Genomic DNA, 11,540 nt, shown 5'->3' on the forward strand with positions numbered 1-11,540 from the left:
TGACAGTTCCCCAGCACTGTCCCCCCAGTAACACAATGCCGGCCTTGGTAGTAAGTCCTTGGCATTTGAGGGAGTCCTCAGTCTTTCTGTGCCCCTCATATAATTTTTACCACTTTTTTTCTGGAACCACTCCCATATTTGATTTGGTGTTAAAAGGTAACAGCAAAATAATGATTGTGGAGATGGATCTATTAGGTCTTATTGGTCTCTTGGTTAAAAGTGTTTTCAAAAACGCCACATGAAGGCACTTATCACCTTGCTATTCATTTATAATTAATGCCTATTAATACCCTCTTAGGTCATATAAAAGTTGGCACCTTTTGAACCAAGTAATTGCATTTACTAGAGGAAAGGTGTGGATTACAAATTAGTATTGTATTATTTTAATAGATTCAAAGTAATTTATAAGTATGCTGAGTGTAAATTTTTAAAAGACTATGTATTGTAAAAGGACATATCCTGTGAAATATAATATCATTTTACAGTTTAACAATAATTCTATAAAAAGAATGATTTATCTCTCCCACAGAACTGATTACATTCCTGATGCAATCAACAGGCACTTTGTAATTTCCTTTTGGGTTGGTTTTTGGTTGTTGTTTTTTTGTTTTTGTTTTTGTTTTTTGTTGTTGGAGGGGGGGGAGCAAAACATCATCTGTAGAAAGTGCAGTTTGTGTCACTCCGAATATGCACTGTACAGCTACACAAAAGCAGCTTGATGAACAAATCACTCCATGGCTCATTAAAGAACAAAGCTTCCAGAAGCAGCAATATGTGTGGTTTTTTTTCTGACCATCCTGGCTCCCACCCCAACTCACTCCATTCCCACTCCAAGGAATAGCGGTGACTTTGGTTAAGGTTATTTTTCTTTTAAGGAAAGGACTGAGCCCCAAAGTTTACAAAGTGCAGAAGCAGTAATTATGGGAACTCAGCTGAATTCAAGTGAAAGTGAGATTCAAGATACTCGTTTTATGTAATAGATGCTAGCTGCCAGGTGTTAAGACTTCCTTTAATCAGCCTAGAGCTAGGCGGACAGTGAAGACAGTAAGTCTACGGTTAGGATCCTCACCAAAAAGACTGAAGTAGCAGCAATATCTGTAGTAGAGGCCCAGGAATTAATTCATCCCTAGGTTGTCATTTTCTTTCTGCCACTATGCTGTGTGACTTTGGGAAAGTCATGAGCTATTTCTGGGTGTTAGTTTTCCCATCTGGAAATGAGCTCTCTTCCTCAGGTTTACTTCTCTGTGTAACTCCCACTGACTCTCGGGTCTCTGCGTAAAAGGCAGTTATTTCCTCTTCCCCCTTCAGCTGGATTAGATGTGTTCTCAACAGTGCCCGGTATTCATGGCATCAAAAAACTGTTTGAGGGGCACCTGGGTGACTCAGTTTGTTGAGCATCTGCCTCTGGCTCAGGTCATGATCAGAGGGTCCTGGGATTGAGCCCCATGTTTGAGCTCCCTGCTCAGTGGGAAACCTGCTTCTCCCTCTCCCTCTGCTGCTCCCCCCATAGGATTGTGCACTCACTCACACACTCTCTCTCTGTCACATAAATAACAACTGTTTGATATAAGCTTCCCAAGACAAGAAATGTGCTATCTTGCTGACTCTTAGATCTCCAGCACCAAATGAAAGGTGCCCTTGCTTAAATATTGGATGAGTAAGTTGAATGAGATCGGAGGTTCCCAAATGCCAAACTAGGTCTCAGGTGAAATGGAAAGTTATTCAGTTTTTAAAATCCTGAGATCATCTTCCCATTTTTTTTGCATTGTTTACATTTTTGCATTAAATTAATGTCAAAGCGATAAGGGTAGTGAATTATTTCTTCAGGTTTCTTTAATTGGCCAAGTAAAACCTAGAAATGCCATTTTAAAAATGTACCCCTGTGCTAACCAAATCAACAAACCTTCCCAATGCTTCTTGGCATCTTTGGGTCTTTGTCTGCATTTCCTACCATCAAATAGTCCCTTAGGGTGGAAGAGGATGACTGTCTCACAAATCTGAAAATTGCAGTTGAAAAGAAAGGCCCAGATAGGTCCACAGAGACTGTCTCTGTGTGCTTCATAACCAAAGACATTTCTGGCTTTAAGGGCAAAAAAACCTTTCACAGTATTCCCTCTCCTAGCAACAACCCTAAATGCAATGTTACCCATTTGAATGTCAACGGGACCAATTTACAGCAAAATATTGAATAAATCCTGAGATTAGTTGATCTCAGTATCAACTGAGATATGACTCTGTATCATATTGATACATATCAATATGATACAGATATGACTCTGTATCATATTAGGAAAACAAGAGCCACAAGAGCCACTCAGTGTATTTCAGGTGAGGAAGACATAATACAGGAAGTAGGGGGTTAATAATACACACTGGCAGAACTGGAGAAACACAGATCCGGGAAGCTCCCACAGAAGGTCGAGAAAGCCAAAACAGACCTAAGCCAAAAGATCCAAAGTGCTTTCTGGAAGCTACTGCAATTCAAAGAAGGCTGCCTGAAATCTCTACCTTCCCACACAGCTGGCTGCAACTGCCTCCAGACAGCAATGACTTCCTCGTTGACCTTCCAAGGCTCGCATGAGAGTGCCTGCCTTCCATGAAGGAGCCATGGGGAGAAGAGGATCCTGGGAAATGTAGTTCCTGGCATCTCTGCAGTGAGGACAAGACTTTAGAAGGGGGTGGTATTGATGCCAGGTTGGCAGCAGCTAATCCAGGCAAGAAATGTGCCATCTTGCCTGTGTACCTTGTCTATTTCTCCAAGACTTTCTCCTGGAGATCCCAAACAATCTCCCCTGGTATAGAATTGCTGTGCTCACACATCCCAGATCAGTACCCGCTCATGAACTTCAGTAGGCCACTCTGCACACCTATGTTCTGAGATGCATGACTATAGAGTAGATAGATGTCCAGGGCCTATCTGGCTCTATTTCAGCCTTCTTTCTTGCTACAGTGCCTTTGCTCAGGCTTTCTATATGCAGGCCTTTCAACTTTATGGATGAAAACTCTTGATAGGGAACTGGATAGTATAATGGCATTATAGACATTAATTGGCTGGAATAACAGGCAAGTCTGGTGCTTTTAGAAGATCAAGAATATGGAGCACCTGGGTGGCACAGTCGGTTGGGGGTCCGACTCTTGATTTTGGCTCCATTCGTGGTCTCAGGGTCGTGGGATCAAGCCCTGCATCAGGCTCTCTGCTGGGCATGGAGACTGCTTAGGATTCTCCCTCTCTCTCCCTCTTCCTCTGCCACCTATCCCCGCTCTATCTGTATCTATATATCTCTATATAAAGAAGATAAAGAATAGTTTAAGTGCTCAAGTGGAAAGGGCTCAAGCTGGGCCATACTTGCCATACTCTTTCCTCCTCAGGCATCAGCCCAGCTAGTGTCATTTCTAGAGCAGAGTGTCCTGAACCACATCCTTCCATCAAGGCCCAATATCTCTGTGAGCTGGGAGAATTTATACATAGGCCAAAGGGCAAGAAACCCCTAGGATTTCAGATTCCTCACATGACCTTCTACTTTTGACTTCAAGCATTTCTTCTTGGAGGACAGCCATTCCAGGGGCGGGAGGCTCTGGGAGGTGGGGGATGGCAGTGCCAGAGTTAGGGGGAGTTAAGTAGAGTCACACCAGGGTTCAGGTTCTCTCCAAGCCTCAGTTTTTTTCACTTATCATTGGGAGTGACTGGTCCAGTCTCAGAGCTAATCCAAGGATTGAACAACAATGCCCATTCAGCACTCCATTCACTGCCTTGGTTATCCTCAAGTCCCACACAGGTTCACTTTCTTGCTTTACTATTATCTCCTATGTCTTTTGGGTCTGCCTTTGCAAAGGAGGAGGTTTGTCTGAGCTTCTCTCCATAAGGACTTAAGAAGTGATAGAGATTCCCCTTCTAAAAAAAAGTGCCTGTAGCTGCCTGGCGTTGAGTTGGATGTGCCCACCCTTGTTTATAGAAGGGTGAGGAAGGACAGGAAGGGAAACACTGAGACAGCCTGTGGGTTCTCCAGGGGGTGGGACCCCATCGGGAGAGAGGCGGGTTTTGACTCCTGTGGGAGATTTTGAAGCTGGGCTTGATTTGTTGCCCCTGGACCCTGCCGTGACATGGAAACCAGGTGGAACACAAGAGCCCGTGCTCATTCCTTCAGTGTCTTTCAATGGAGAGCCTTTTTTTTTTTTTAAGATTTTATTTATTTATTTGACAGACAGAGATCACAAGTAGGCAGAGAGGCAGGCAGAGAGAGAATGGAGGAAGCAGGCTCCCTGCTGAGCAGAGAGCCTGATTCGGGCTCGATCCTAGGACCCTGGGATCATGACCTGAGCCGAAGGCAGAGGCTTTAACCCAGGCACCCCTCAATGGAGAGTCTTTAACACATTTGTTTTTTGGTTTTATTTTTTCCCCACTTTATTGAGTGTAATACAGTAAAATGCACAAATCTTAAGTGCGCGGCTCAATTTTTAGGAATGAGTAAATTTGAGAAACCACCACCTAGGTTAACATCAAGAACATTTCTAGCCACCAGAGGGCTCCTCTGGGCCCCTTCCCGACCACCCCACCTCCCAACCCCGGAGGCAAACACGATTCCAGCTTCAGCCACCTGGTTTGTCTGGCCAGTCCACGAATTTTGTATAAGCAGAAGCTGTGCTTGGCAAAGTTCTTTCATTCTACCTTTACGTCTGTGACATTCATCCATGTTGTCACATGTATTGGCCATTCATTCTTGATTGCTGCTTTCCATTAAATGAATCTACCACAACTTATTAATTCATCCTACCGCCCACGTACAGTTAGGGACTCTTCTGAATAAAGCAGCTGTGAATTTTTTTTTAAGATTTTATTTATTTACTTGGTAGAGACACAGTGAGAAAGGGAACACAAGCAGAAGGAGTGGGAGAGGGAGAAGCAGGCTCCCCACTGAGCAGGGAGCCCGAAGCAGAGCTCCATCCCAGGACCCCGGGATCATGACCTGAGCCAAAGGCAGATGCTTAACGACTGAGCCACCCAGGCACCCCCTGCTGTGAACATTTTTAATCATATATTTTGGTGGACATTTCTGCTTGGTATACATACTTACAGGGGGAATGGCTGGGTCACAGGACAGGTGAATGAGTGGCTTCAGCAGGCTGTTTTCCAGAGTAGTTGCACCCATTTTACAGCTACCTCCCTCAGTTTTTGAACATATCACAAAGAAGCTTTTCCATTGGAGTATTCCCTATGGTCTTGCGGAAAAAGAGGAGCTCAACTCGTTCAGAAGTGATAAACCTCAAAGACGGGAGAAGCAGGAGCAACTTCCCAAACCTGAACAGGAGAGAGGACACCATCAGTTTTGTGTGTGTGTGTTTTGTTTTGTTTTGTTTTTTAATTTATTTGACAGAGAATGACATCACAAGTAGGCAGAGAGGCAGGCAGAGAAGCAGGCTCCCTGCTAAGCAGAGAGCCCAATGCAGGGCTCCATCCCAGGACCCTGAGATCATGACCTGAGCCAGAGGCAGAGGCTTAACCCACTGAGCCACCCAGGCGCCCACCATCAGTTTTATTACCAGCTTCCGAGCATGAGTTATGTAGTCAGTGGGATAAAAATAGTAAATAAATACTGTTTATTATGTGCAAAGATTATAAGTTATATTAATAATAAGTTATATTAATGTTATATAAAATGTGCTAATCATATATATGATAATTAGGATAATCATGAGATGTATATTTGAATAAGAATCTAAATTCCCCTCCGTGAGCCCCCTAGGATGATAGAGTAGCCATTAGTGAAAGTGTTCTGAAGTGGAAGTGTAATTTTTGTGGATGAGAGAGATATAAAAAAAATTTTTTAAAAAGGGCTCAAGTCGACTCTTGATCCTCAGCTCAGGTCTTGATCTCAAGGTCATGAGTTCAAGCCCCACCTTGCAATCCACACTAGGTGTGGAGCCAAATGAGAGAATGAGTGAATGAATGAATGAATGAATTGATCAATCAATCAATCAAACCATTTACTAATCAAGGGTCCCCAGTGCAGAGAAAGTAGGTGAAGCCCCAAAAGAGAAATGGGAGGGATCAGCAGAGGTCAGTGCTCAACATCAAGGAGGCCACTTCAAAGTGGGCCAGCTCCACGCTCAACTCCCACCGTGGAGGTCTGTGGGAGGCCTTCCCTTACCTCCCAGTTTTTTGCAGGACTTTTTTTTTTTTTTCAACCCCAGGGCTTGCTTTCTTTTGCAAGTGCCAAGTGGGTGGGACAGAGAAGTTGTGCACCTCTCACTTATTCCTTCCTGCTTGTTTTTCTGAGCTAGGGAGTTTCAGAAAGAAGTAACTAGAAAGTCAAGTAGAGAAACTGTTTTTCAAACTACAGGAATTCATCCCCTAGTGGGTGTGAAATTAAACTTAGTGAGTAACCACCGGCCACGCTCTCAGCCTCTCTGTAGCTACCGCCCCCAAACCCAGCCACGGCCGGACTCTCATGCATGCATGTGGCTTAGCCAAGTGCATCCCTAGGAGATGCTCCCCTGCAGCTCCAACAGGCCTGATCATGCTCCCTCAAAACTGCATCTTCCTCCTGACTTTCCTTTTTATTTCTTGACTCCCGCTTCTCCCAAATAGCACATCCTCTTTTGCTCCTTACATCTAGGCAAGTGCCAAGTCAGACGCATTCTGACTCCTGGAGGCCCCTGCAACTGTCCTTGCCCTTCCATTCCCTATAGCCACTCCCAGAGAGCAGGACCCCAGGGACTCCCCTGGAGGGTGGCAGTGTGTGCTTCCCTCCCTGATCGTGTACTCTGGACTCACTCTAGCTCTGTGTACAACACCCTCCTGCTCAAAAACCCGCAGTGGCTCCCCTCTGCCTACCAAATCACATATGGCCTTCAGCTGGCATTCAAAGTCCTGGACAGGCTGGCCCACGCACGCTGTCCTAGCTTAGTCTCCCACCTTCTCACTGGCAGCAATCTGTTACACCTTCCAGACTGGCCTCCTGTCCTAGGTATCTGTAGAAATACATAGAGACATAGGTATCTGAACCCTCACTATCTGTTGGGGGTGGTCCTCAGCTAGAATGGGGTCACTGTACTGAGCATCCAGGGAAGGCAGCAACTTTGTCTTCTGCTCATTTTGGTCTCCACTCCTGGAACCTGGCACACAGGGGGTGCTGGATTCATGCTTGGTTGAAGTCAGACCTTTGGGCCATCTAATCAGTGACACCAGAGACAGTGTCAAAGAGGTGGGGGTTGGGGGAGGGTAAAGAGGCGAAGGGACAGATGGGCAGGAAGGCTCGTGCTCAGGTCACCTCACGGGCTGGCTGGGGTGGTGCGCCTTGCTGTGCTGGCTCAGCATCACTTGGGACTGGTCCTGCAAGGCCTCCACGTGCTCAGGATCCTTCAGGCCCCGAGTTTCTGGAGAGATGCACGGGCAGTGAGCTCTTCTCCCAGCGTGCCTTGCCCGCCCCCATCGCAGTCAGCCAGCGCCCTCAGGAGGGATGAGGCCAGCCCTGCTCCTCGCTCCTCCTGCTCCCCAGGGAAGAAGCCTGCACGCCCCGGGCCTATGTGGGGTGATGGAGGCAGAAGGAGAGGCAGAAGGAAATCGCTGGAATTCCCATTCTTTAACCCCCAACCACATTTCCGTAAGGCTTGGGCAAAGACTCAGCGACCTGGTTTGAAGAGGACCAGGGCCTTCATGCAGGCGAACTCTGTGGGGTCCACCGCCAGCGCTCGGAACCTTGAGATCGTCTCCTGCAGGATGCGACTCTCGGCGCCGGCCAGCGCCAACCGGCCCTGGGAGCTGCCGGCAGTGGAGGCCTGAGGTGCGGCCAGCAGGGGGCAGCTGTCCAGAGGCAGAGACCACTGTATGGCCCCGAGGAGGAAGAGTTCACTCCATGCCTCCTCCAGCAGGATCACCTGTGCTCAAAGAAAGAGTGAGCATGATGGCTGAGATGCAACATCTGTGGCTCAGTCTGAGCCTCCGCTACCTTCTCCGGGGCCCTAGGAAAGGAAGGGTTGGTCCTGGATGGCCAGACCATCTCCTGACCTCCGTCTGACATTGACCCAGGGGCCCCGGGGCTCTGAGATTTGGTATGATCTGGTCCAACTGCCTAGGCTCCAAGACACTCTATGCATTCCTTCCAGAGCCTCAACTGGAACGTTTAGGAAAGCCTAGAGCCATGGAAGTTGGGCAGCCGCAGGGACAGTCCCCACGGGCGTCCGAAGCTGAGCGTGCTCAGGAGACTCAACCTGGCCTCTGAGCTGCTCCATCCAAGTCACTGACCCTCAGTGCGCCTCTCTTCCTGGGTTTATCATGACAGATAAGCTCAGAGGGAAGTCCTACAGGTGAAGAGGTCAGGTGGGAACTCGAGCCCTGAAGTCACAGTCATCTGTGCTCCTAGAGAGCCCCAGAGTCTCCCACGTGCACTACTGAGGGAGTGCAGACTGCCCTGTCACACACAGAGGTACTCCAGGAGGACAGACGACCCAGGGGGTCACAGGCACTACCTTCAAATCCCTGTGTGGCCCTAGCCACCATTATCCCTGAAAGACCACTCTCCCCTCTGCCCAGAGATGGGCGCACCCCCGAGGGTCACATCCCTGAGACATGGATCCCTGACCAACACTGACTCAGAGACATGTGCCTCCCAACTGTCGCCAGCCCCGAGCTCCGGACCCCTCCAATCATCACCTGCACAGGGGTGTATGCACTCCCAACCCAGCTGAATCAAGTGCATCCCCCAACACACACACACCTGGTCGCGGAAGGGCAGGTTGGAGAACACAGGCAGGTTCTTGGCCCACTTGACAGCCATAAAGAGAAGGCGAGCCGATGTCTCATGGATGCTGTCCAGGCCACAGGGTGATGAGGAGGAGTATGGGGATGAGGGAAACTCGGGATCATTGCTGGTCACATCAATATTCTCATCGGCTGTTGGAGGAGGGGATGGGGATATCAACCCCTAGTCTGTGGTAGGGACAGGGGCTGCTCAGGGCCCCAGTTGCCCTCCCACTTACCATCCTCTGGCTCCAGCTTAGCACATGTTTCGGCTGTGATAAGGCTGGTCAAGAAGTGGTGGTGCCCGGGCGGGGTGAGGGCCCCAGGCCCCAGGGCTCTGGCTGCAGAAACAGGCGTGGGGTCCCGCGGGCTGGGCCCTGCCGGGGCCAGGGGGGCCACCAGGGGCTCCAGGCGGGGCTCCGCATCTGACTCCATGCCGGCCAGCCGGACCTGGGCCGTGCTTCGAGGCTGGCGTTCATTCTGCACAGCTGGGGAGGCAGGAAGGGTCAGGTCCACCCCTCCTTGGTCTTGGACCCCTGTCTCTTCGGTCACTCCTCTCGGGGTCCGGGGCCCAACTCACCATCCTGGTTCATGCCCTCCTGCAAGCACTTCTTCAGCCGGCAGGCCTGGCACTGGTTCCTGTGGGCCTTGTCCACCGGGCACATCCCCGCCCCCACCTGGCACCTGCCAGCAGAAGGGTGCCCACCCTGGTGTCAGCGTCCCACCCATCCAGGCCCAGGACTGTGGGGTTTGGACATGTTTGGCCCAGCCCCTTCTTCCCTGAGCATCCCGCACCCCTCCCGGGGTCCCGAGGGGGCCGGGGGAGCGGGGCCATTGCGGGCCGGGGTCCTGCCCTCCCCCCACCGGTAGATGAGCCTCCGCCGCACACTCCGCTTGAAGAAGCCACTGCAACCATTGCAGGCGTAGATGCCGTAGTGCTTCCCGCTGCTGCTGTCTCCACACACGCGACACTGCAGCGAGGGGCCCATGCCTAAGGGGCAGGGGCCGGGCTGGGTCACTCCCCCTTTGCAGCGAGCCCTTCCCCCCACCCAGTCCCGTTCCCAATCCCCACACACAGTACACACACCCCGGCCTCTCATCCAGACACCCCACCCTGCCACCCTCCCCCAGCCAGCTTCTGCCCTCCCTCCACTTTGCAACCCAGGTCCGCTCTGCGTTGGCCTGCTCGCCCACCGCCCCCCCTTCCTGGCTGCAGGTGGCCTCAGGCTCCTCATCCCACAGAAACCTCCAGGACCACACACCCCTGGGGAGCTCTGAGGCCAGACCCGGAAGAATGCTTCTCTCTCCTTTCTTTTCCTATCAGTTCAGCTGTCCCATCCTGGCTCTGCTGACCCCCGCGTTTCTAGGATTCTGAGTGTGCTGGCCTGGTCCCTCACTCTTGCCCACAGCCCTCAGAGCTCCTTATACGGTCCCTGCCAACCTCTGGTCCACACTGCACTCCCCGAGGGCCCAGAGCCTACCTCCAGGAAAGCCCTACCTGCCGGCTGGTCTCCCAGGCCCCATCTGCCTGGAGACTCCTTCCTGGAAGCAGCCACAGTGGCTGGCCCAGCCGCAGCCATGCTGGAGCTCGTGCTAGGGCAGTGGGCCCAGGGCTAGCACGTCCCAGGGCAGTTTTCACCTCCCTTCCGGAGGGAGGCCTCCCGAGTGGGCCCAGCCTCTCTCTCTTTGGACCTCTGTCCTTCTCTCGGTGCCCCTGTCTCCTACTTCTACTTCTCCCACCCTGGCCCAAGTGGTCTCTTTCCCTCCCAAGCCTCTCCTGTCTGTCCCCCTGTCTCCTGTCTCTCCTTCTGTCCGAACTCAGAGCTGCCCCAACTTCCCCTCACAGCAGCGGCTCTGGCTCTAGGAGATTTCCCCCAGGGCAGTGCTGGACGCAGCTTATGATCCTCTTAATCTTTACTGTCTCCACAGGGGATCAACCAGCCACACCTGCAGCGTTACCAAGGTGCCCCCGGGGCCCGTCGGTCCCGCTGCTCCCCCGCACCACCACCCCCGAGCTGCCCAGTGTCCCTGGTCCCCTCTGCTCTGTGCTCTCAGCCTGCTGGCCCTCCAATGCCAAATCTTGAAGGGAGGTGTGGACTCCGGGTCCCGCAGGACTTTAAGTCTTTTTGAGCTGCTTGGTGTGTGTCTGGGAGCAAGTGCGTGTCTGGGAGCTGTGTGTCAAGTGGGTGTGTGTGAGGCTCAGTGTTCACTGTGGCTTCAGCTTTCCACCCTCAGGTTCCCACCTGAGCCCTTGATAAGGAACCACTTAGGGCGCAGGACCCTCAGATCCTGGAAGGGGGCTCCCCACATATCCAGCGTGGAGGTGGCTCCCATCACACTGAGAAAGGGTCTACTATAGGGTCTGGGACTGGCCTGGAGGCAGGAGGGCCTGGGGCCCAAGATGGGGAGTCTCCTTCAGGTCTATGAGGAGCGGAAGAAGCTGGAGGCTCCTGGGGAGCGGGGCCCGCAGGACAGAGGAGGGCGTGAGAACACAGCCTCTGAGCCTGGCTCCAGGCAATTGGGTGGCCTCCCCTCCTCTCCCTGACCAGGCCTCACCTTCCCAGGCAGGCTGACCTCTCTGCTGTCCCCAGACCCCATCTTCCCAGCTCAAGCCTAGTGTGATTGTGAGATGAGGAGGCCAAAGGAGGATCCTGGGCCTCCTTGGACCAATCCCCGGCTCCAGAGAGAGTGTGGAGAGAGCCCAGACGGCGCCAAACTTCAGTCCCTGCTCCCACTCAGGCCAGTCACACGGCCCAGCCCTGAGCAAGTGACTTAGCCTTTCTGAGCTTCAGTTTCCATGTCT

At 51.5% G+C, this 11,540-nt stretch overlaps 1 protein-coding gene across 1 annotated transcript; it reads right to left on the bottom strand.

Moving 5' to 3' along the window:
* Nucleotides 1–5,163: 5,163 nt before the first annotated feature.
* On the bottom strand, nt 5,164–10,317 carry NR2E3 (nuclear receptor subfamily 2 group E member 3; the record flags this gene model as incomplete). The annotated part of the gene is made up of 8 exons (XM_080809164.1): nt 5,164–5,296; nt 7,269–7,374; nt 7,629–7,875; nt 8,715–8,890; nt 8,977–9,225; nt 9,318–9,421; nt 9,602–9,728; nt 10,236–10,317. The coding sequence occupies 8 exons, from the start codon at nt 10,315–10,317 to the stop codon at nt 5,164–5,166; spliced, it is 1,224 nt and encodes a 407-aa protein (XP_080665290.1).
* Between the last annotated feature and the right edge of the window lie 1,223 nt (nt 10,318–11,540).

Source organism: Martes martes (genome assembly GCF_963455335.1).
Source record: "Martes martes genome assembly, chromosome: 7".
Classification (NCBI taxonomy): Eukaryota; Metazoa; Chordata; class Mammalia; order Carnivora; family Mustelidae; genus Martes; species Martes martes.